The following is a 26432-nucleotide window of genomic DNA, read 5'->3' on the forward strand; positions in this document are numbered from 1 at the left end:
TTGTTTTTGGAGAAGGAATGTTTTCCTCAGAAGTCAGGACTTTTCGTATCACTGACCAGATGTAAGAGGAAAGTTAGTAACACACACACACACACACACACACACACACGTCAGATATGATAATGTTCATCATCAATCTCTGTCGGCCGCCGACGCACTCGCACAGGTGCAGGGGTGAGCCGAGACAAGACGACAAGGACACGCGAGGATTGTCACACACGGTTATTAACACGCACACACAGAGGAATGACGTGTGTGCAGGTATGTAGTTTAGACAAAACCACCTTTAACACAGGATACCTGGAAAACTGCAGCGTTACAACTAAAGTAAGTTTGAGACCTCTCAGGGTCACAATGTAAAGATTCGTGCGTTCTGTTTTCTCGGCTGTTTGCATCACGAAAGATTGAAGTGACAAAGAAACAGAGACTTTGAGGAGATGAAATCCTGATTTGTAAGATTCTGGACTTCACTTGGATTTTATATTTTTATCATGAGTGCAGCTCTGAAGGACTTCAAGGATGAAAAACCTGCAGCGGTTTCCCCCGTCGCTCCGGCTTCAAGAGGATTCTATGATGAGAAGATGAGAGGGTTTGTTTTATGAATGACTGAAGACATGTGAGTCCAAACCTCTCCGACACTTTGTTCTGGATACTCTTCTTCTTCTTCTTTGTTTTCCCGTGCTGCTCACAGGGACGGTTTCACCCGAGCGCTTTAATTTGTATCCTTTCAGCTTCGTCCTTTGAGGCTGAACAGCTGCTCTTTTTGTGCCGCTGAATTCAGCAGATGCTATTTTAGTTTCGGCGTGTGGACTCCATCATCTGTTGATCCTGTGACGGACGACCGCAGCCTGAGTCTCCTCTGAGATGTTGGAGTAAATAACTGAGTGACAGCTCTTTACTAAAGTGATAGATGGGCTTTTATTTATGGAAGTGACCCCGAGGAGAAAACATGAGTCGACTTTCCTCTTTCTTTCTCCCTTCTGACCCATTTTCCAGGCAGCGGTCCTGAGGTGGTCTCGGTGACACCATGAACTTACGAGGTTCCAACCTGTCCGAGTTGATCTCTAACACGCTCCGAGCCGTCACCGCTCTGGAGTCCAACACCTGGCCTGCACGTGGCTCTGAGGAAATCACCCTCCGGATCAATAACGTGACGAGCTCGGGGTGTCGCGGGAATGACGCACAGTCAGGAAACTGGTCCCACCGTACCGTAGGAGGAGCTCACGGCGGCTCTCCCTGCCCCGCCCACGAGATGGCGGTGGAGAAGAACTGGGCGGCGCTGCTGATTCTGGTCGTCATCGCCGTCACAGTGATGGGAAACATCCTGGTGATCCTCGCCGTGTCTCTGGAGAAGAAACTGCAGAACGCCACAAACTACTTCCTGATGTCGCTGGCGGTCGCTGACATGCTCCTTGGCATCCTGGTCATGCCTGTCTCCATGGTGACCATTCTCTACGGTAAGCAATGAGTGACACTTTTATTGGGTTTCACTGAGCTGACATTTGGTGTGACGCTGCCTCAAACAAACGGCCCCAGCCTGCATGTTGGAGCCTTTTTCTCACTGGATCGGATGTTTTCTGTTTCTCATGTAGTTTGAATGTTTGTCTGAAGTCGGCTGACAGACGGAGAGCAGCGGTGATGGAGGTGTGCAGCGAGTTTATTCTGAGAGCTGCTGGCAGAAAGTGGCTGTAAAAGAGACGAATGAATGAATGAATGAAGGAGCTACAGAACAATGTGTCGGCTCTGTAAATGTTAAAAGCCTCTAAACCAGCAGGAGGAAGTTACGTCTCTGTGTTTCCTTTGCTCACACACTGGGTGCATATTCAGGTTTTAAAACAACACAAATTGTCCATAAAACTCGGGGTTGTTACAGCAGTTAAAAGTCGACACCAGCCTCCTCCTTATGTAACACCTGCTGTTTGCTTTGTGTTGAAGTTTTCATACTTTTGGCGACATCTTTGTTGAGTTAATTTTGAGCTTCCTGTACTCGAGAACTTCTCCTCTACTGTCTGCATCTCTTTACTTCTGCTCCGCCACATCTCAAAGGGAAATACTTTATACTCACGTTAAAACATCACCTCAAGTTTAATCAGCAAATACAGTCTGATGTGATGTTATTGGTGCAGATAAAATAATGCTGAACTGAGCAACTCTTCGTGTATGAGGTCATTGAACGCCTCTCTGACGTTGTGTCTGTAGTTCTGCTTCAAAGATTATAAAACAATGAACAGTGTATTGAGTGTTTAATACTTTAGCACTTTTATTTAAAGCTCCTGTGAGGAGCTGATGTGGCGCCCCCCTGTGGACAGATCCTGTCCTGAGCATGCGTAAGTCGTGTTTTCTAACGATTAATCTCCCGCCTTCTTTTAACTGTCGTTCTACCTTCTGTGAAAACATAAACATCGGCCTGCTGCTGGTCTGCGTGCTGCACATCGCCTGTCGGATCAGTTCAGATCGGGTAGAATCACGTTATTGAGTTTAGTTTTTATCCGATCAAACCTCCAAGTTTGTGTTCAAACTTTTGAGCGGGATTGGGAAACTATCAGGATGATCCTGATCCCAGCGGAGGAGGACGCAGGCTGATGTCATAAAACAAAACAACATTTTTACAGTGTAGTTTAGACTGTAGACATGTTTTTATATTTTACACTTGAATGTCTGTATCTAGATAAATTAGACATTAAGGATTTTCCCCCATAAAAGAATCCACCGAACAGCATCAACATCAAACATCAAGTGTTTGATTTAAAGCTCCTGTGAGGAACTTTCATGTTGTGTGGATTTTGGCGCCCCCTGTGGACAAAGTGTGTACTATGTAATCCCATTTAGATCACCGGTAATTTGGGTTTAGTAATCTTGGAAAGTCTGTATCTGGTCAGGTTGCTCTGATCCAGTTGTACTTTGAAAAACCAGAACAGGAAGAAGATGATCAGAATGATCTGATCCAGTGATCGGATCGTTCTGATCCAGATTAAACTCTTCTAACAGCTGGGCCCTGGATCTGTACTGATAGCACATGTCTAGCTTTTGGTATTTCTTCTTTCTTTAAGTAAAGATCTGAACACTTCTTCCATCGCTGCTTAATCGTAACACAGATGGCAGCAAATATCTGTAATAGGCCTCCATGGCCGGCAGAGATCTCCTGATGGCAGCATCAATGTCACCGCTCTGCATCTGTGGGAGCAGGTAAAAGTCTTTCACCCCGACTTTCTGCAGACTGTTTCCTGCAGCCTCTACAAGAAGCCGGGGCAGGCCGATGTGCGAACGCAGCAGGTAACAGTCACGAACATTCACCGCGAGCGAGTGGGCGGGGTGATGACGTTTATATCATGTGACCGCTGTTAAACCAGCAGAGTGACATCGGATCGTTTACAAGACGACAGCAGAGACGTCTGCAGGCTGGAGAGAGGAGGAGCTCCAGGAGCTTCTGGCTGTGAGGGCCGACGGCCGTCATGTCCTTCCTCATGAGACCTCCTGCTGTGAGGGACATATGTGGGCAGCTCGGGGCAGACTGTCTTCAGATGTTCTGGAAGCTGTCAGGAGTGCAGGTGTGAAAGGGGCTTAACATGTTTCACTTCATGTATTTCTGTTTGGACGTGTTGGTGTGCTGCATGTCGGCCTCTCCCTCCCAACACCTCTCCTGTCTCTCTTTGGCTGAAGACAATCAAAGTATGAACCCTGACAGGGTGATGCAGGCTTTTCTCCCACCTAACAACCCACACGCTGGTAATTATCCTCCTTAAAGAGCTATTCACTAAAGAAATCAATAATCTGACACTAAATATTGATGCAGTGTTCAGTTCTGGTTTCAATCGTCTGACTTCCAGCTCTCTTTGTGTTTTAATCGCAGGGTTTTGAAGCTGATTCTTCGTGTCTGTTCTGCCACAGTAAACGAACTGATGCTAAACTTACAGACTTCTTTCTGTGGGTTGAACTGATTGCAGTGAGTCCTCCTGTGATCAGAGCTGTGTCTGTAGTTACAATCTTTTATTCTGAAATAAGACTCGATTATTTAACAAAGCCGTGTCATAAAAACGAATGGCACTCAGGATGAAGAGTCTCAGGACTCGTCTTCTTGTGACTCAGAATATTATGATAATCTTTCACATATCTGTGGAGATATTTCATGTTTGTGTCGGACAGAATGAAAATAAATCTTTAAAGTTTATATTTGCAGCGAGGAGACGTCGAGGAGCTGCAGCTGAGTCTGAACTCTGCTGTCACCCTGCTGCTGCTTCAGGTGTCTGCTGATTAATGCTTCTCTCAGACAGCTTCCTCTGCTCGCTCTCTTCTTCTGTTTATCTGTCTGCCGCTGTCCCACACACACACACACACACACACACACACACTTAGATAACCTCTGTCACACACACACACCTTCCTCCGTCCTCCCCTGCAGCCTGCCTCCTCCCCTTTCTTCCCTCTGTGTCTGTAAATGTCACGAGCCGCCGCGCACATAAGCAGCTTTAAGCCCTAAGCACAAACTTCATTTGCATGAGAACGAGCGGTGAGAATTAGTCGGAGGAACGAGCGCCTCCTGAAAGAACGACCTGCACAGCTTATTACTCGTCGCCCTCCGTCCTTAATGAGAAGACAAAAGAAGTCATTAGCCAGGCCGACGGCGAAAACAAACACACGCTGCAGTTATATCCTGCTGTGTCAGAGAGAGCAAACAGTGTCAGGGTGGGAGGGCGCCGTGATGATGTCACAGCAGCTCAGGTATCTCAGAGAGAGACGGAGCATGTCAGGTTGTTGTTGATGCTAGAAAGAAGGTCCATCCATCCATCCATCCATCCATCCATCCATCCATGCATCCATCCATCCATCCATTATCTTCTGCTTATCCGGGTCGGGTCGCGGTGGCTGCAGACTAAGCAAGGTGACCCAGGAGTCCCTCTCCTCAGCAAAATTTTCCCACTCCTCCTGGGGGATCCCGAGTCGTTCCCAGGCCAGACGGGATATATAATCCCTCCAGCGAGCTCTGGGTCTGCCCGGGGTCTCTTCCCAGCTGGACATGCCCGGAATACCTCCACAGGGAGGCGCCCAGGAGGCATCCTAACAAGATGCCTGAACCACCTCAACTGGCTCCTTTCGATGTGAAGGAGTAGCGGCTCTACTCCGAGCTCCCTCCGGATCTCAGAGCTCCTTACCCTCTCTCCAAGGCTGAGCACAGACACCCTGCAGAGGAGACTCATTTCAGCCGCTTCTATCGGCGATCTCATTCTTTCAGTCACTACCCAAAAGCTTGTGACCACAGGTGAGGGCTGGAACGTAGATCGACTGGTAAATAGAAAGCTTTGCCTTCAGGCTCAGCTCCCTCTTCACCGCGACGGTCCGGTACAACGCCTGCATCACTGCTGATGCTGCACCGATCCGTCTGTCAATCTCACGATCCATTTTACCCTAGCTCATGAACAAGACCCCGCGATGCTTGAACTCCTTCACTTGAGGCAGAGACTCACTCCCCACCCTGAGGGGGCAATCCAACATTTGACCGCTCATGGCCTCAGACTTGGAGGTGCTGACTCGCATCCCAACCGCGTCACACTCAGCTGCAAACCGGAACAAAGCCTGCGGGAGGTCACAGCCTGATGAAACCAACAGGACAACACGACAAATTCTGACGTCCCCAAACCGGAAACCCTCCTCCCCCCCGGCTGCGGCTTCAGATCCTGCTTGTGAAAATCACAAACAGAATCGGTGACAAGGGACAACCCTGCACCAGGAACGTGTCTGACTGTGCCAAAGAGAAGGTTAAAGGTGAAATGTGAAGTTATCAGAGAGGTCAGGGATCAGTTGGTGCTTACATAATATTTGATTAATAACGGGGTCACCAGTTAGATTAGGTGTGGCTTATACATGAAATAATTAACAAGTGATCATTTCGGTAAAGTGATCAGGTATTTTATCAGGTAGACAATTTATCCACGAAACGTTTGGTCTTTCAAAGTTGTGAGAAACGCTCGTCTCTTTAGATTGTTGCTTTTGTCGACAGTTTAAAAGCCAAAGATTTCATATTCACAAAATAGATCCTCACATTAACGTTTCACATTTCTGCTTGAAAAATCACTAAGAACGATGTATTGATTTGGTGATTATTTTAATGGATTTATTGATTCATAAATGCAGCTGAAGTGTGATTACAATCAGAGTCAATGCAAACACTTCAATAGAAGAATTAGCGCTGTAAGAAGCGATTGATTTTTCTGTCAGCCTGTCATTAATGAGATTCTCCTGACGTCCTGCGTTGTGTCAAAGATGGTCAAACCAAACTCCATTCAAAAAACAAACATTTTAAAAGTCGCTTTCTTGTCGTCCTGCAGACAGACGTGATAAAGCATGAGCTCAGACTTTTTACAAATCAGCATCATGGTGTTGTTATTTCAGCATCCTTTAGAGCAGTTTATCATCATTAAATGTATTAAAGTATATTTGTCTATTTTTGGTTCATAGCGCTGCAGAAAGTCAGATTTCAGACATAGTCGCCCCCAACTTTGACTTTTTCTTCAAGAATATTTCAAACCAACTGTGAGTCACCTTAAATGAAACTATTTCCTCCTTTTCTGACAGCGGTGTGCGATGCCAGTCAAAACACCCACATACACACATGTCCACACATCTTTCCTGATTCCAGAAGAGCAACAATGTCATCTAATATTCTCCTTGGATCTCCACGTTCCTACACGTGCTCTGCTTTACATGTCATCCTCTGGACTGCCTTCAGCTGAGCGCGAGTCAGAGACGAGGATTCAGACTGAGCAGACAAACATGAACGGAGCTCGGTGGAACGAACCACACGGTGACTTTCTTTACAAAGAAAACCATGTTCAGTCCGTCTCTTGTCTTTTCCTGCTGCTGTGCGCTCTGAATTAAGACTCAGTGTCTTTGTAGCGCTCTGAGTGTGGAGCAGCAGGAGTTACATTTTCTGAATACTGACTTAAAGAGCTGCACTTTCAGACCTTACATGGAGCCTGTACAGTCCAGTGTCGCTGTTAGAGGCTGTGAAATATAAAGCGAGCACCTGCTGACGGACATTTTCTTCTGTTAACGCTGGATGTGCAGCCTATTATGGAAACAGGTGACAAGAAAAAATGTTTACTTTACTTATTTTATGGCTGTAAGGATTGACATGATGATCTTCGATGACTTGGGACCAAACAGAAATGTCTTTACAGCAGGGTGGTGGATTTTCACATGTTGTTCCTAAAACTTTCAGGTGCTTTCACACCTGACAGCTTTGTTCCAGACTTTCAGACTTTACTTTGAAAGTCCGGTCCGTTTGGACAGGTGAGAACACGCATTCAAACTCTGGTGCGGACCAAACCACCGGGCCATGGTCCGCTAGAAAGACGGGACTCAGTCTGTTCACAAATCAACCACAGAACAATTATTTTCCTTGTATAATATATAGATAAGTTATTCTCCAGACATTTTAGCACGCTAATATCCTAAACTAAGCTGGATGATAATAGACAGTAGGTAAAAAGTGCATGTAGCCACTGAGAGATCATCCTTTTCCTCCAGTTTGGCGCCATGGTGGAATTGGAAGAGAGGGTGGAGCTGGAGATGAGTGAGGTGTTAGCTAACACTAATGCTAGCTTGGTTAGCAAGGTACAACCTCCTTTACAGGAACTGTAAAGCAGCTAACAAATAACACACAGACCCCTAAAAGAACCACAGACTCCTCAGAGTGAGATATCGACCTGTCAATCACAGGTAGCCCCGCCCTAAGCTCCCCCCGCTTCCTGGTCTGTGTGACTCTCAGTGGGAGCATCAGTGACTAAATGAACATCATGCTGCTTTGAAGAAGACTTGAAACTAGAGACTGAGACCATAAAGTCATTAGGAACATGTTTACTGAGGGAATACATCAGGAGAGGAGGAGGAGCATGTTTTCATAGACTTCTGTAGAATCAGACCAATTGAGCGCCCCCTGCTGGACATTAGAAATAATCCCGGTTTGAGCACCACGTTGCCTGTCATAGCTCAGTGCATCCCAGTGTGTAAGTAAAGGCTGCTAGCTGCTAGCATGGCTGCTTACTCATGAATGTTTCAGACATTAAAGCGATTTCTCTCGTCAGACAAGGACCAGAATTACTCCTCCCTGTTTAAAGCCTCACTTGTAACACATTATGAGTGTTGTTGTCAGGGTAATGAGGTGATGAGGACGCACAGTCATATATCTGCACGGTGAGCTTGTTAAACAGCAGCTTACAGGATGCTTCTGCGTCGGGCTGATGTGTCGGTCTCGTCTGGTCTCTCTGGCAGGCCGCCCGGCCATGATGCAGAGATCCAGCTCTCTTCTGTAGATTTATCCGTCTAGAACAAACATTTCAAGTGTCCTGGGAAATTTGGGATTAACCTGGCATTGTGGCTCTCTGGGCAAAGAGCTTGTTTCCATCTATTATACATGAAGAAACAGAAGGAAGGCACTTTTCCTGCTGTGTTCCTCTTTCTCTCTCCTCCGTCCTGCCTTGTTCTTGTCGCGCGTTCTCCGAGGACGAGCTGTCACAGTGAACTTGAGACTGATGCGTCTCCTGACACCACAGTCACGGATGTAAAGAGCTTTAATAAGAGCCTCCCTTGACTAGAGTTTGCACCTATGATATTTAAAGACATGCCGTTAAGGTCATCAATTTGAAATATCTAGAGGAGATGAATGCCATCGGCTCCTTCCTGCAGATTTGTCCTGCAGATTTTGGAGATCTCTTTGCTGATCGGCTGCACTTTGGAACACAATTGTTCATTTTAAGGTGAAGACCCACAGCACTTTGTCAGCCCGTGGCCCGGGGCGGCACACAGCAGACTGGTGCACTTCATCACAGTTGTTATCGTCAAATGTCAACATTGGTGAGAGGCAGAGCAGCTGTGGGAGCAGAAATAATCTCTCACAGTCGAGTTAAATTTACTGCAGTGTGAAAAGTTTAGGGACACAGAGCTGCAGAATCCTGAACACAGAGACCGAGCTAATTGGCAAACTTGAATTGTAAACAGGAAGCTCACAAATAGACACGCTGGTGATTCATTATGTTGGAAGGTCAGTGGGATTGTTGGTGCAGCTGCCAGTGGAGCAAAGAGGAGCAAGTGGAGTCCAGTGTGGGCGCTCTTACCTAACCTCGTCTGTGGTTAGGTGAAGTTAGCTGGAACATGACCACGCTATTTCTCAGTCTGACTGCTGAAGTCTCAAAGTCTCAAAAATGCAGGACTCACACGAGGCAGGTAAAGGTAAAAAGGCAGAGTTTAATGTCCAGTCCAGGTACGGTACACAGGTAATCACAGTCATAATCCAAAAGGGGCAGGCAAAGAGGCAAAGTCAGCAATCAGGCTGAAGTTAAACACTGAAAAATCCCTCACGAGAAAAATGCTGGAATACAGAGACACGAAGGAATGCACCGCAAACTGGCAACGAGAGGGCAGACACACAGGGAAGACACACAGGGTACATATACACAGACAGTCAGGTGGACATGAGACACAGGTGAGTCTACTCAGGGCGGGGTTAACACATGAGGAGAGAGAAGACAGAGACAAGGCTGAGTTTCAAAATAAAACAGGAAATAACATCAATGAAAATAAAATAAAAACTGTGTCATCCATCATCTACACCGCTTCTCCTGTTCAGGGTCACGGGGGGGATAGAGAGGCGGGGTTACACCTGGACAGGTCACCTGTCATCCACAGGGCTGACACATAGAGACAGACAACCTTTCACGCTCACATTCACACCTATGGACAATTTACGAGCATGTCTTTGGACTGTGGGAGGAAGCCGGAGTACCCGGAGGAACCCACGCATGCACGAGAACATGCAGACTCCACACAGAAAGGCCCACTACGTCTGAACCGGGACTCGAACCAGGAACCTTCAAGCTGTGAGGCAAACAGCTAGAAAGTCCCAAATAAACTCTATATTATGTATAAAATACTGTATTTTTTCTCAGAACAAAGACTGCACATTTCCTCCCTCAACGTGTCCTTTATTCTTATAACAATAAAAACAAATACAACCTCATTCACTGCGACAAAGAGCGGCAACAGATTAAAAGATGTTTGTAAAGTGTCTTTACAGGAGCTGTCCGTTCAGCACCACATACCAAGCCAGAATGAGCCATGCAGAAGCTAACATATCAGTACCTTTCAAAGAAGCATCATTTTAGTCGTATGACCCATCAGATGTCCCGTCCTTGCCTTTTATTCAGACTTGTATTTTTAAGTACGCTGGCTTCGTGTTGCATTAGATTCATGTTTCACCGAACAGCAGAGCTTCTCTTGCTTCAGCCGTAGTCACAGATTCGAGGACGCTCTTAAAACCATCCTGTTTTTGGTGGTTCATCACATCTCAAAATCTCCTATTTGATGGTTTTCACCAATAATAATGTTTTTTTAAATTAATCAAGTTATTCTTCATCGATTAGAAAGGTTTTATAAGACTCAGTTCATCTCTGGATGTGACGTTCCTGTTTTATTTTGAAGGACTTACATCTCCTGTCAGTTCCTGCCTTCGTGTGCGTGATCCCTCGATTACCTGCACATGTAGTCATTCACACCTGCCCCAGATTAGTCGAAATCAACCCTGCTCTGCTACTCCGTGTTGGTTCAAAGCTTTCCGGCAACTTCTGAGTCTTGTTTTCTACTTTTGACTTTTCTTGTTTCTTGGACTTCTGCCTGTTCCCTGATTGGATTTGTTTTCTGACTGAACTGTATTACTGCCTGGTTTTCCATCTAAGACCAAGCTTGTTCAACTTCACCTTGTTTCCTGTTTCAATTGCAGCTTTCCGATTCACCGAGTGCCACTACAGGATTATCATGTTCCTTACTATTCTCTCTTAATTCTAAAATCCCATTTCCTGTTTTGCCGTCAGGTTTCTGCAGGAAGTGTGAAGTGAACATGAGTTATTGCAGCTCTGTTGTTCTGCAGTGACCTTCAGGCGCTCTCATCACTCAGCTCCCGTCAGCGTGGGTTGATTGACACCCTGAGTTGTCGGCTGCAGGAGAAAACAAACACATAAAGTGGTTGAAGTGACCTGGACATGAGCGTGTCTGTTTGATGTGCACTCGTGAACCTCTTCACACTCAAACAACCTCCAAACCGGGAGCTCAGTTTGCTTCCTGTGTTTGCTCTTTCCTCTCGGGTCGGGGCTTTTGTGATGCAGTTGCTCGGTGATCAATGCAGGAAAGCCTCTCAGCCTTTTGGTCTCCAGCGGCAACGGTGGAAAACAGAGGACCTGTGGGAACATAGTATTCAGTCGGAGCTCGGTGGACGCCTGCCGAGTTCGTTTTCCTGCTCTGATTCCACCTCGGCTGTTTACAGGCGCAGAAATAACTTAATGTCATATCGATTTTTCTCAAGTTTGGGTTCAACTTCTCATTTTCTCCTTCCTCTCTGAGCTTTGAAGTCTGTCAGCCGGGTAATGTCTTTCCTTCTTTTACTTTGAAGACCACAGCATCCATCCATCACTCCTCCCTCCCTCCCTCTCTCTCTCCCTCTCTCTCTTGTTGTTAGCTTTCCTCTCAGAGTTTGTATGACAGAAGGAAACAAACACTTCTGTTTCAAAGCCCTCGGGTTTCGTCCTCGTTCTTTGGACGGGCAGCTGTGCAGGATGAGATTTACTTAAAAGATTAGACTCTGTTTCTTCTCTGTGATTCACTCACAAAGCAAATTCACGACTCGGAAGTTTTTCAGGAAAAAACAGGAAATGTGTTTTTAATTTACAGTCCAGTTATATTTTTAGTTTAGTTTAGTAGCATCCTTTGTAATTCCAATTGTTGTATTTCACAGTGATGGATTTCCTGTTCTCTTCTGTGTTGAGCCTCTGTGTGCATCGGCTAAACAAAGCTAAGTGGAATAAAATACTCAATCTGGTCATATTGATTATCAGGAGCAGAGTGGCTCTCCTCATCGGCACAGGAGCTGTTAGACACACAGCGGGTCGCTCAGGAAACAGGAAAACACTTCAGCTCCAAACCAACGAAGGGAACATACTAAAGACAAAAAGAAATTCCACCTAGCAGCTCCCAGCTGTCACTCAAAGAGGCCACGCCCCTATTGCTGCATCACTTTAAGCCTTAATATAATGGAAACAGGTGAGCTGTATAAAGATTCTCCCCGTACAGTTGTCATGAACAGAGAAATGAGCTATAGAGACCCAAACTGTTTTTTGTACCAGGCTGTAAACATGTTTATTTCTGCTGTAAAGTTTAACATGGGGCTCTATGGGGACTGACTCACTGCTGGAGACAGCCTCAAGTGGACACCAGAGGAACTGCAGCTGTGGGACATCTGTGCTGGCTCCAGTTGCCGCTTGGCTGTAACATGAAATATAAAAGCCCAAAGTTCCCAGCTTGACATAATCTCCAGTGTTTGTACTTCTTATACAACAGGAGCTTTAACACCAGTGCAATAAAGTGAATCATACGTTTATTAGTCTATTTAGTTGCAGACGCTTCTGCTGATGTAAACGTTTCTATTTTGGAGTCCAGGCTCAGCAGGAAGGACGTGTTTGAAGTCGTTTTCAGCTGTTATGTTGCAGCACAGTCAGTAAACTGTATGTGGTGAGCCAAGAGAAGATTGCCATTCGTTGTGCTATTAAATCTCTGCTGCTGCCGTTTGGGGAACAGTTACGGCTGCAGTTCGTCTTTCCTCTGTTTTCCCTCCTGATTGTGTCATATTATAGTTTTCATCATTTCCGTAGTCTAATGTTTCTGCTTGGCTCAGTGTTTCACTCTTCAATAAAAGGAGTGATTCATGCAGGGAGCTGACATCAAGACAGGGATGAAAAGCCGAAGTCATTACAAAAGAGCTGATTGTACTTTCAGCTCGTCAGAGTCGATATCAGCGACTGAAAAACAGCAGGGCTCCACGCAAAGATGACGCCCTGCAGACTGCAGGTGTCTCACATCTGAACCAACAAGTCCCACTCAGGACTGAAGGCCTTGAGAGGCAGAAATGCTCATTACATCCAACAACGTAAAAAAAGAGTTCTCAAAGGAGCATGGATGTGCTCTGTAATTCTTGGGCAATCATACTCGTTGGATTTGGATATATCCTGTGTGCAGTGGTAGTCTCAGCCTGATGTTGTTGTAAGACAAACATCAACAGAAAACACTCGTTATCCTCTGAGGACCACGAACACCAACAGACTTGTTCGTGTGTTATTACTTGTAGTGTAATGGTACACAAATGGCACTTTGGCATGAAGTTGACGCCATATAATAGTAGTGATTATCCACACTGCAGAGAATTGTTCCTCATGGGAGCATGAATGTGTTCCACAGAGACTTTGCCAATCTGATCTTTAGATTATGACATCACGCACCAGTCGGCAGTTCAGTCTGATTTTCAGTCTGATGTTGGTTATAAGAGGAATGTCCTCAGATGTCAAAGAAAACCGTGAACAAACATGATGGAGATTCAGCTCGCATGTTGAGAAATATGTACTTTATTTTTTGAATATGACTTCCTGTGCATCTGAAAATAAAAGCTGTAAAATGCTCTGCATGTTTGATTAGACTGACTTCAGAAGAAAGTTGTGATTATCCACGGTGGCTCTGTTAGTCCTCTGGGGAGCGTGACTGGGCTCTGTTGGTGTAAGATGGCATTAATGTGTACTTGATTTATCAGATACACTTCCAGTGGAATGCACCCTTAAAACAAAAGCTGTAAAATGTTGTAGATTTTATTAGATCAGCTTCAGGAGAAAGCTGTGATTGTCTCCTCTGGAGAAAGTGATCCTCCGGGGAGCATGAAGGTGCTTAGTAATATTCTTGGAAGTGAAATCTTTGCATGCAGATGTTTCTGTTGAACCAGTGAACATTTTGGACTGATGATGAAACTCAGGAGGTCTGGCAGAGAACAGTTATCCTCTGAAGACCGTGAATATTGATGGTGAACATAGTGATAATGTAGTTAAAGGCCTATATGGACTTTGTTTGATAATACACCCTTTAAAAATGTCATGATGTCCTTTAAACGAGGTTTGGTCGCCTGAGTTCTCCGGACTAACTCAAATATGATCATTAGTGTGTCGATGCAGGTGAAAGAAGAGCTTCACCAAAGAAGCTGCTGCACATTGTTTACAGTGATGGAGGAGACAAAGAGCCGAGAGCAGCAGCTGAAGATGGAGCTCGCTCTTAAAAGCTGCTTTCAAAACAGCAACCAGCGACTCATTACGAGCACATCAAACGCACATTCCTCTTATTGTGTGTGCACGGCTCTGTGCTGGGAGGACGGCTCCTTTTCCTCACGAAGAAAAACTCTCAGGTGTAATAAGAAATAATACAAACAAACAAACAAATAAAAAAACTGTTTTTCCACGGTTTCCAAAATTACTGGCGTTGCCTGAATGATTAGCAAATGCGAATAAGTTCAGTATCTTGTTTAAACCTGATTTCTAAGAGGTGTTTTCAGCAGGTGCAGAGCAACCAACGTGTGATGTAGCATTAGGCTGCTAGGCTAGGTAGTTAGCTCCAACATCCTATGTGTATGGCTTCTTGTTCAATGTAATACACAAATGTCGACAAACATAAGATGATGAAGTGACTACATTTTTTTTAACCAAAAGGTCAAAGGTCAGCTCTTTTCAGTGATTCCTGTGAACAAAATATCTGAGGAATGCCTGACAAAGACTTTAATCAGGGGACTGGTTCAAAGGTCAAAGGTCACTTTTACGCAGGTTACATTTTCAGCACAGGCCTTTAACTTGTATTTTTTTAACGGCGTGGTGTTTGTACTTCTCCTCTATATAAGGACCTGGAGACTTCCTCGCTGCAGGGGGGCGGTTATAGAAGCGATTGTGAAACAGGTGAATCAACAACAACACAGATGAGACAGAAGATGTAAGAGAGGTCACATAGGGATGAAGAACTTGTTTCTGCTCTTGAGTCCGTCCATGTTTCCAGATTGTCTCCCGAGTCCAGTCTGTTAACAAAGATATCTCAAAGCAGAATCCCTCAAAGATCCAGCATGTAAACTTTAACACATAGAGACGTGTCACCACCTCGCACAGAGCCGTACTTTTTGTGTATTTATTGCAGGGGCTCCTCACACTCTGGCTTCGCTGTTGTCTCAATGAGGCAGTTGACCACTTGGAGCAAAAATAACCTCTAATTCCTCTCTCCAAAGAAGAAGGGATGAAGAAAGGACGAGGGCAGAGAGAGAGAGAGAGGAGAGAGAGAGTCCTCACTGTTCATCCATTTGTGCTCAGCTGCACGAGATAGAGGAGATTTTTGTCTTTGTGCGTCTCTGAGCTGCAGAGCCAAGCACAAAGCAGGCGGCCCCCTCCTCCTCCTCTTCATCCTCCTCCTCCTCCTCCTCCTCTCTCGCATGACCAGACGGAACAAAATGAAACAGATGCAAACCAAAGGGCAGAGCCATTATCAGGCTGAGCTGACCAGATGTCAAACAGGACGGCAAAAGGTCAACGTGTGGATGTAAAATGCCAAAAGAGATTATTTTATAGAGCTAACATATAGAATTCACTGGAGTTAAATCGATGTTTAAAAGTAACACACAAGTACAGAGCTAAAGTTTGAGTACCTACCCAGTGCCTCCTCTTATACTGATATTTTAATAGTTGTGTCATTTCCAGGACTATTTTTCAATGCACGTCTTCAAACGTGAAGAAGCATCTGCAGCTAAATACAGCTCCACAACACTGGTGGGGCTAAGAGCCTGTGTTGTATTGTTGTGATGGAATCAGCTGTGCCTAACACTGCATGCTTCTGCCCAGTTCACTGTCAGACTGTTAGCATCACAAAGAGCTGTAAAGGTTATACTGCGTCTGTCAGTCCTGTTATCAGGCTGCAGAGTTACAGATTATGGGCCGTGAACAAGGCGACGCAGTGACGGTAGAGTCGATACATTCAGAGGCAGACGTACAGCAGGCTGCACGCCGTCCTGACGATATAACACACATGTGGAACGAGTCACAAAGAGGGTTTAGTTTATGTTCTTACATTGTTGATCCAGGTTTGTAGATTTATTGTCTCCAACCATTGGTCCAAAAATCAAATATAAACAGTATTAATACAGTGAACTGTCCCTTTAAAAACTCACAAACTTTCTGCTTCCGTTCTTTGGGTAGTGTTGGACGTTCACTCCGGAGAGTTTCCTTCTCAGACCTGCGAGCAGCTTATAATTAATGTGAATAATTAGGGCTTATGATGACACGTCGCTGTGGCACGCTGTAATTTGGATCAGGCACATTCGGTTCAGTCTCAGGGGAGGAAACTTTTCTAAGACGCCCCAGAACTCTGCAGCTTCTTCCTCACGTGTGCAGCCGTCTAAACAGAGCTTCAATCGCTTTTAAGTAACATGAATGCATTATTAAACACGTGGAGGTGTTTTATTAACAGGGTTTATATTTATGTTGCTGTTGGTGCTCCCCTGTTGGTCTGTATTGTGCTTTAGTGTTTCTGTGGTCGCTCAAACAGCAGCCGTCAGCCGCCCGTTCATTATGATTAAAGAAGCTGCGACAGCGAGGAAGTGGTTTCTCCTCACACCTTCCTCCGTCTGTTTGAGCAGAAACGAACACGTTGTATTTCATTGTTGGTGATTAGCTTGGCGTCGGAGGTGAACCTGAGGTCGTCCTGTTTATCTGCTTCTTTTAATTAGTCCTCATTAATGAGTTAATTAGAGCAGGTAGCCTTGAACTCATTTCATGTGGAACAGAGAACTGTGTTCAGTGTTTTTATCTTAAAGAGCACAAACTGTTTGAAAAGTTCATTCATGCCTTCGTAATGTTTCGTTCCACTTCTTTCTAAAGCTGCTTCTTAAAGCTCATTATGAACACAAATAAATCACATGTCTGTATTTCTCTTTAATAATCGGGCTGCATGATGGTGCAGTGGTTAGCGCTGACGCCTCACAGCTAGAAGGTTCCTGGTTCGAATCCCGGTTCAGACGTAGTGGGCACACCTTCTGTGTGGAGTCTGCGTGTTCTCCCCGTGCATGCGTGGGTTCCCTCCGGGTACTCCGGCTTGCTCCCACAGTCAATATCCTTGTTAGCTTCATTGGTGACTCTAAATCACCCGTAGGTGTGAGTGTGAGTGTGAAAGGTCGTCTGTCTCTGTGTGACAGCCCTGTGATTGACAGGTGACCTGTTCAGGTGTAACTCCGCCTCTCTCCCAATGACAGCTGGGACATCTTATTCACATCACTGAGATGTTCTTCCTGTAATTCTGGTCATGTGGCAGTCACTAAACACTTAAAGCTTGATGATAATGTTGTCACACACTTAGAATAACAATCTGAGCCTGTCAGTGGAAACAACAAGAACTTTTAGTTGACGACCTTTGACCCATCAAAGATCTACTGGAGGCACTCACACACTGTGTGTACCTGTGAGTCACTGAGAGCCAATATGTAAAATCAGTCCCAGTTTAAAGACGCAGCCTTTAATCCTGAGCAGCTGCCGTGTGTGAACCGTCCGTCTTCTCTGCTCAGCATGTGGAGAGCGGAGCGTCTCTTCCTGTCTGCAGTTTAATGAACCGTCTGATCAATCTGAGTATTTATTATCACAGGTGAACCAGCCCTCCAGTGTGAGGGTCTTTATTCATATTTACCATTGATTTCCTCTTCCTGTTTATGTGTGTGTGTGTGTGTGTGTGTGTGTGTGTGTGTGTGATCTCTCCGTGTGTTCATTGCCAAACCTTTTCATGTGCAGAACACATTTCCTTCGCCTAATTAAACGTCTATTTAAATCTTGGCTGTTTTGTTCTGTAATGTTCGACAGCAAAGACAATTACAGCCGCCATGATGACAAAGTTCCTGCAGCTCCACAGAAACACACACACACACACACACACAGGAAGAGAGACAAGGAGGAGGAAGGAGAGGAAAGGGCAGCATCTTTACCGTCATGTTTTACCTGTTAGCTCGCTGTTCGGATGTTGTCGACAGCAAAGCAAGCGTGAAAGTGTGCGACGGAGACGCGCTGCAAATACAGAAACGATGAAAACCCAGAAAAAACACGCAAAAGAAAAACGCTGCAAATCCACTCAGAACAATGGTAGTGCTCCAGGCCTGTAGGGGGCGCTCGGTGGAACAGCTAAGTGTAGCTTACATTAGCTATAGGTCTAAGTTAGCCATGCAGCTGTGTGTATTTGCAGCTTAGTACATGTTGCTTCTTTATTGTCATTAGAGACAATTAATGTGATGATCGGTTCACAGTTCTGTTAGAGAGAACACTTTGAAGGCGTCACTTTGGGCTCTGACAGCGTGTGAACAAACATGTCATCTCCATCTCTGGGCTCCTTCAGGGTCCAAAAAGATTACAGAACACATTCCTCCCTCTGTTGGTCGTCCAGTTATCATCAGCTTGAGTTAAAGGACCACATTTTATATGACTGCATGTTTACACTTCTAACCTGTTCCATCTAAACACACAGAGCGTACATACATGCAGGTGAATCCAGTGTCATGAGCAGCAGAGAGCAGGAGTCACGTGGCCCCTGCAGCCGTGTGACTCATGGTCGTGTTTGCAGCCGAGGCCCGGGGTCCACAGAGACGAAGGTTGTGAGAGCTGTATGAAGTGAGCGGCGTTACCATGGGCGATAGTGAAGCCTGTCATGTTGCAGAGAGGAAATGCATTTTCCAGCTTCAGGAGGAAACAAAGGGGGAGAGGAAGAAAGAGATGAAGTCACCTGGTTTAACCTTCCAAATGTCTCCTGATTTAAAACCTGCACAGCACAGAGGTCATCATGTAACAGCAGGATCACCCTGCCTTTAAGATCTGAGAGCAGTTATTGAGCTGCATGATGTGATGTTCGGTCACTAAGGCAGAACACGAGCTGATTAACATTGACAACATTATCAACAGCTAGCAGCGCTCACTCGTTAGCAAACATTTGCTGATTTACAGTCTGCCCTGGAGGATGCTGTTTAGTTAACAGCACCTCTGGAGGGAAATATCTGGCTCCTACCCAAAACTGTAACACTACTGCATCTGTCAGTCGCCTTCAGACTCTGTTATGGTGCCAACGATCGAGCCACTTAACCCAGCTGTTAATGCTCCGGCGGTGTTTCCAAGAAGAAGAAAAATACCTGCTGAAGCCTCTCATCCTTGAATGACTTTCACATCACCTCATCGTCTTTATCTCTGCTGAAACAAAGCCAAACTGACGTCATCAGAAGAGACGTATACTTGACAGAGCAACGACTCGGCCTTTTATGGAGCCAGTGATGTGATGAAAGGAAGAGACGACGTGCTGTCAGGACGTCACAGAGACACAGAGCTTTAACTACCTGAGCTTCACTGCAGGATTAATGTGAATATTTAACTCTGCTGGCATCTCTGTTACTCTCTTCTACTCGGTTTAATTGTTTATTGTAAAGTCTGGTTAAATGTTCAATACCTGAAGTTTTGGCCACCTGGGGGCAGCGTTAGCAAGTCTTAAACCCAACGTGTTAGCAAACAGTTCCTCGTTAAGCTTCATGGAGCAACTTAATCATTCAGGTGGAGTCAGGTTTGTGTCCAACTGATGAATCTGAGTCTAAAACTGTTTTAGCTCTGTTTTTGGGCTCCACCTCCTGAAGGAAATACGTTCTTTAGCTGCTAAATCCATCGAGGCTCTACCTTAAGCCGCTTTCAGGCTTAAGGCTCCAGTCGGCATTCAGACCCGGGTCACATGACTCTGCAGTAGACCCGGGTAATTATCGCCTCGGCTCCGATGGGAACACAAAACCCGTGTCGACACGCTAATCTCCGCCCCCTTGCCAGCACGATGCAATGCTCCGTCTGTAACTTCTGCGACTCCTCGTCATCTCAGCTTCAAATTCCGCCCGTCTCCGTCCGAGCAGCGCTCGAACATCGCTCCAGATTTGTCGAGTTTGATAAACAGACTGAATGAGTGATAGACACAACAAAGACCTAACCACCGTAACATCTTCACTGGTTACTAACCCTGCCTCCGGCTCGTTTGTGACGTCAGACGGTGACGCAGCCGAAGAGACCGACAGGAGGATACTTCACTGGCAATGGGAAAAGAGACAATCGCCATCTATAAGCGGGTCTTCCCGGGTCTGAAAAACCTGCGTCAACACGCTAAATGTCAGTGGGAGAATAAGTCTGTCTAATGTTTGCTGTTGTTACAAGGCCGAGGATGACATGAACCTCACTCTGAGGCAACACATTTAATTTGTTGGGAAATCTGTTAGAGATGGAAGACCACAGCTTCAATCAGAAGCGCTCGGTGCCACACTGCGCTGGGCCTTTTACAGATGGATCTCTAAATGAAGCTACGAGAGCTGAAAGTGAACCAGACCAGTAGAGTTGAGCTGAAACTCACTCGGTCTCTGTGAAGCCGCTGGGAGCTGCAGATTCAGCTGAAACTACTGTATTTAAGCACCACCGTTATTAGCATGTTAGCACGCTGGAATTAGCATGATTCTACTGTCTAATGTTGTGTCCTTTTAGAGCTAAGCTAACATTGTTGATAGTGAGGTACAGCTGACAGCTGGAATCCAGGACACATGCTTTATATCTTTCCTGTGGTTTCTCACTCCTCCGTCTCCCTTGCTCTTTGTGTTTCTGTCTCCGCACGTTAAAGACGGATGCCCACAGACGCCTACAATCAGCATCTTCATTTTGTTGAAACTTTGAAAGTTTACCTGCTAAAGTTCTTCCTGCATTCCTGAGTGTCGGTGACATCAGAGGAACCTTAACACTGAAAGTCTTTTGCTCTCATGGTCACGCAAACTTTTCACACAAGTTTAAAAATTCCGAATCAAGCGAATATAAAAATGACTCATCGATTTCAGTAGCCTTGTGCGAATTCTGTAATTTGTTCTGCACTCATCATAAAGTGTGATATCAGGTAGCTGCTTCCTCGAGCTGTGAGACTGAGACAGTAAATGCACCAACCTGAGCTGCTCACAGAAATCCACCATGACAACAAAACATTTGTTTAGCAAATCAAAATGTTATCTTGATTAGCATTCAGAGGACGGTCCTCTGTGATGAATAAAGTGCACGCTGCAGCGCTTGTGTGTACAGTACACGGTCAGTGTGGGAGGAAAACATTCATCACAGCCGCCTCGTGTCTGCACGTCTTTGTTGTGTCTGCAGACGCAGCTCGGCCTGATTACAGTCATCAGAGCCGTGATGTGTGCAGTTACATTAACACAGAGAGAGAGAGAGTGGGCAGTGAACTCTCAGCACACTCGCTTTAACTTCAGGTTCAGAGAGGCAGAAAGTTAATGAGTCACAGAGAGCTGGTGTCTCCATGTGACGGACTGCCGTGGTTCAAATCTCAACTTAGTTACTGAATGACTTTAAAAGGAAAACGGAGGAAAAATGCAGTTAAACGTTGTTTCCAGCACGCTGGTCTCAGAGGAGCTGAGCCGAGAGCAGCGTCAGTGTGTGCTGAAGAAGATGTTCTTACTCTTAACTCCATTACTTCAGCCTCATGTCGTTATCTCTGCGTCTAATCGGGTTAATTAGAGCTGTGCTGATCAGTTTTTGTGATAAATCAAGAGAAAAACTTTAAACCGAATCTGTGTGATGCTGACTGAGCGCTGACTCACTGCGCGGTCGTGACTGCAGCATCCTGGGATGTAGTTCACTATGTTTCTAAATGTGTGGGACTTTGTGTTCAGCCAAAGAGCGTCTGTGAGGTCATGCTCGACGAGGAAGCCCTCCGGAAGACGTTCGTCAGCCTGTGCTTCTTTTACATGGTGGTTTTGGTAGATTAACTGAGGGGAAGTTAAATATCATCCGCTGGATGAGTCTACATGGAGTCTGATGATGAGAACAGGTCTTTCAGGTCTTTACACTCCAAAAGTGTAAAAATAGCCAAACTGCCCCACGTACAGAGGCGACAGTCCTCGACGCACTGATCGCAGGTTTAACTGACGGCCGATCATTTGGTGCATGTCATCCTCCACCCTCTGCTCCCCATATGTCCTGTCTCTCTTCAGCTTGCTATCAAATAAAGGCAAACACAAAACAATAATAATAATAATAACCAAATTATTAAACTTTTGAAAGGCACCAAAACTACTGTGTAAAGTTTCAGAGAAGGTCAGGTTTAAATAACGCATCAGTGTTTACCTGGTTTCACAGGAACAACAGAAGCACTGAGGGATGTCCGCGCACGTTATTTGTCACCACCATTGAAGCCGTCGTGGTGCAGACAGCGTCACAGATATGTTGCTATAATGCAAAATTCATTTGCAGAACTTCAACATGAAAGCAGCTTTTAAATCAGCGTTAAAATCGTTTGTTAATTTCAACATTTTCTGCACATGGACGAGGAAACAACTTTTAACGAGCCACAGAGCACCTGCCCGCACCTGTGCGCCGTGCACAGGAGGACAGGCTCATGGATCATAACGAGTCTCATTTTTGTCAACTGTCCGTTTTCCTCTTCACATTATTCTTGGGAACAGAACGACCTGAAAGAACAGCGTGATTCTCCTCACATTAGAGCGTACGCTGTTGTACGAGGCGTACCAGTGCAGCTCTTATTCATAATGCAGGAAGAAGGGAAGACGATCAGGGAGTGAGGAGCTCATCTGAAGTCATTCTGTCACAAAAACTAAAACATACATTGTGCAGCTTCTCCAGGATTTTGCAGCTTGTTCTGTGATTGTTGCAGCCTGAAATGTCTGTGTTCACAAGTTGCATGTAAGCTGTGAGTTTTGAGGCTTTTCTTTCTGTGTAACACGTCACACATCCTCCGGGAGCGACAGACGCTCCAAAAAAGCCAACGATTGGCTGAGCGAGCTGTTTGACTTCTGACATCACTGCCGGTTGATTTCTGTGTCAAGATTCTGTCACATCTGTGTCATGAAATGCTCATTAAGCACTGCATGTGCACATTCAAGGCTACCTTTATTTCAGCTGCAGCAGTATAGTTGATTAGAGATGGGGTTACTATGTTACTGTGCAAAGACTCCACACAAGGCATCAGGAAGTGGCTAAGTGGACGGCTAAAAGTTTTCACCATGTAAACATGGGGCGCTGGCTCAGCTCAGATGCGACCCGCGTACAGAGGCTACGGTCCTCCACGCATTGATCACAGGCTTTGAGTTCGGTGACGTAAATGACTAAACATGCGCGGGAATTTGTGGCAAAGTTGTGGCAATTGGTTGAATTTGCGTCAATTGCAACTTCCTGGAGGGACTGACTTTATCTGAGGACGCAGAGGACGCCGCGGACGCTGAGGCTGCGCAGACGCCGAGGCTGCGCAGACACCGCGGACGCCGCGGATGCCGTGGTCCTGATGGTCAAAATCTACATCTCCAAAAACAAAATGCTTCACTTTAAACAACAAAACACGACATTAAAGGAAACAACAAACAAAAGACATTTTAAACTGAAAACATTTCAGGAAAAAAACTTTTTTAAAGTCGTTTTTGGCTGAAATGTTTTTGTTTTGACCTTTCGAGCCACCGTAGAGGACTACAAAGTTACATCTTCTAGTAAACTAAATAATCCAGAACAAACAATGAGCCGTGATATAACAAGATATTTTCCAGCACTGCTCCATTAAAGCCGGCAGCTCCGAGTGTTTCACACGACGAGGAACACACAAACGTTTTACTGCAGATTGTTTCTAAGAACAGACTCTTTTATTCCTCTGTTCCTCTGTCATTTGCATACTGGAGCGTGTTAGCATTCAGCAGCAGCACTTCCCATGAGTCTTAGCCTTTTGTTCTCCGTCGAAGCTGCTCAAGTCGAGAGCAACAACACAAATTGTGCGTTTGATACAAGAGATTTGAAGCAGCTTCACACAGAAAGAAAACAGAGGCGAGGGCGGGTCAGACATCCGCACAGAGAGCGACTCAGACACACAAAGAGCCGGCAGGACAGGAGCCTGAGAGGCTCATCTGGATGTTCTCAGGGATTAATATCGCAGAGCAGCTCGACTCAACGTGGCGATGACGCGTCTGTCCGGCTCACGCTGTGCTCATGTCAAACACTGATCCCTGAGTGTCAGCGCTGAGGCGAACAGGACAGGAGCGGAATGAGAATCATTTCCACTTCTGCACTCAGACTTCTTACAGCCTGTCTGATACCTTTCAACGTTTCAGAAGAAGAGAAGAAAATTAAAAGGTGGTGTGTCCGGAAAGTCGGGGTTTCCTTTTCCGTGGCAGAGTGGTTTAAAGTTCAGCAGAGGAGGATGCTGTCGCTGTCGGCCTCTGGTGTAGCTTTAGAGAGGGCGGGGTCCATCCGTCAGCTGTGGATGGTTTGTGATGAAAGTTCAAAGTTTTTCCCGTCAGGATGAAAAGTGAAGCTGTGTTCAGACTGAAAGCAAAGACGTGTTTAACCAGAACATCACTTGTGTTAGTTAAACACAACCGGATATTCGTCCTCCGCGAAACATCAGAAAACCAAACACAAAACAAACAGATGTTACTGAGATTTAATGACAATAAACAGGCTGAGAGGATGCTGAGAGAACTACATCAGGATGCAGGTTTGGAAAAGGTCAGAGTTCATGTTTTGTCAGGTCTGTCTGCAAGACGACAAGAACATTACTTTAAAATGCTCATTTTTTGAATGGAGTTTGGTTTGAGCGTTTCTGATGCTACATCGGGACATCAGGAGAACCTCGATGCTGAAAGGCTTTAACAAACAGCTTCACACAGACCTGTCACCCACGTTTAAATGTTCACGTTGGGGAAATATGCTAATGATGCAATCAACACCTGATTCAAGCTGGAGAGGAGCGAGGGGTTAGCAAACGCTTGTGATGAACGATTAACGCTAATGCTAGCTATTTTAACATTGTGCATACATTATACATCATTAGCTAGCTGTTCTGTCTGGTGTTTTACATTTCATGCATTAAAACAAACTTCCACACATTTGTCATCAGATTAGGAGGAAGCTGTGTTTGAGAAATAAAAACAACCTGCAGCTTTTGATTCCTCTCTGCTCCTGAGCTCGAGCTGTTTTCTTGGACTGAGCAGAACATGCTCATTGAAGTGAAGGTTCTCAGTGAAGTGCAGCAACAGCCTTTAATGATAAAAGGTCAGCTTAAAGCAGTGCGGCTGGTGACTGACTGATACATGTGGCTCCCTCAGGTGTTACTGTTATTGAACATGCTCTCTGCTGAGTCCAGAGCTGCAGACACACACACTGTAGCTCCTGTACACGTTAGCTTCAACGGGCCACAGGCGTCCTGCGTGCACGAGATTACAGAGGAGGAGGCTCTGTACTCCGGGGCTCAGACAGGACACATGGTGCTCATTAGCCTGTTAGCCTGCGGATGTTATTCCTGCTGTCTCTATATTCAAACAATTTTGAGTGTTAGTTCATAATTATTTTGCATATTTATTAAGTACTTTTATGGTCTGTAGGTTGTGTTTCTGCTGCTGTCCTGATCAAAAACAAGTGTTGAAAGCTGCAGTTCCTCTGGTGTCCACTTGAGGCTGCCTCCAGCAGTGAGTCAGTCCCCATAGAGCCCCATGTTAAACTTTACAGCAGAAATAAACATGTTTACAGCCTGGTACAAAAAACTGTTTGGGTCTCTATAGCTCATTTCTCTCTTCATGACAACTGTACGGGAGAATCTTTATACAGCTCACCTGTTTACATTATATTAAGGCTTAAAGTGATGCAGCATTAGGGGGCGTGGCCTCTTTGAGTGACAGCTGGGAGCTATATGTCAGTTCTGACTCCTTCAGACCGGCAGCTCACAATCACACTATCTATTGTGCGGTGTTTTTAAAGTAGGAACCAATGTGCTTGAAGCTGAGCGTCTCAAACAGGAAGTCAGAAAACACTGAGAGACCCACAAACCTCGGATTAGTTCAGATGAAACACCTGAGTGCTCCTTTAATAAGAGGCCGAACACTTCGTCCCTCTCTTCTGGCTAAAATCTTTGAATTGTTTGAGTTTAGAAACAATCTGCATGGTTTAAAACCTTTTAATCTTTTGTGTTCATCCTCTAGCTGTTGTGATGTTAACTCACAGAGCAGCACACCGGCTCTTCCTGTCTCCTTCCCTCCTGTGTCGTCTGCACAGTGTCATCCCGAGCGTGCTTCAAAATCCAACACAACGGATTTCATGACAAAAAAACACACTTGAGCAATAATTACTGGCACCCTGCAGAGCATCTTTCAGCTCTGCAGGGCGCCGTCGATTACAGAGAGGGAACAATTAGGAAATATATTTTCAGATCAGCTTCTTCCCCTCTGATTTCTGAATGTGAAGACGTTCAGCAGCTCAGTCAGCAGACTGTAACTGTAGATACAAACCTGAACCAGTGATGCTTCAGCCACAGCACTAACAAAGTGTTTTCATTCTTCCAGTTTAGATTTAAAAAATAAACATGTCTCTGGTGTCAGATTCTGTCGGAGGAGAACGCAGGAGCAGATGTGGAACTCACAGAAAGGTGAGGGAACTCAGACATCAGGTTGTGTCTAATATTTGAACCTGAAACCATCGTCAGGATATTTTTCCATCACAATGAGATCATTATAA

At 45.4% G+C, this 26432-nt stretch overlaps 1 protein-coding gene across 1 annotated transcript in view; it reads left to right on the forward strand.

The window, feature by feature from the left end:
• The first annotated feature begins 1027 nt into the window (after positions 1–1027).
• htr2aa (5-hydroxytryptamine (serotonin) receptor 2A, genome duplicate a) overlaps positions 1028–26432 on the forward strand; it is a 56920-nt gene continuing 31515 nt past the window's right edge. The window contains exon 1 of the mRNA XM_069663621.1: positions 1028–1457. Within this exon, the coding sequence (XP_069519722.1) occupies positions 1028–1457 (430 nt within the window). The remainder of the gene's footprint in view (positions 1458–26432) is intronic.

This window comes from Semicossyphus pulcher, unplaced genomic scaffold (genome assembly GCF_022749685.1).
Source record: "Semicossyphus pulcher isolate SPU_LCO1_2020_fin unplaced genomic scaffold, fSemPul1.0.p SCAF_15, whole genome shotgun sequence".
In the NCBI taxonomy this organism is placed as follows: domain Eukaryota; kingdom Metazoa; phylum Chordata; class Actinopteri; order Labriformes; family Labridae; genus Semicossyphus; species Semicossyphus pulcher.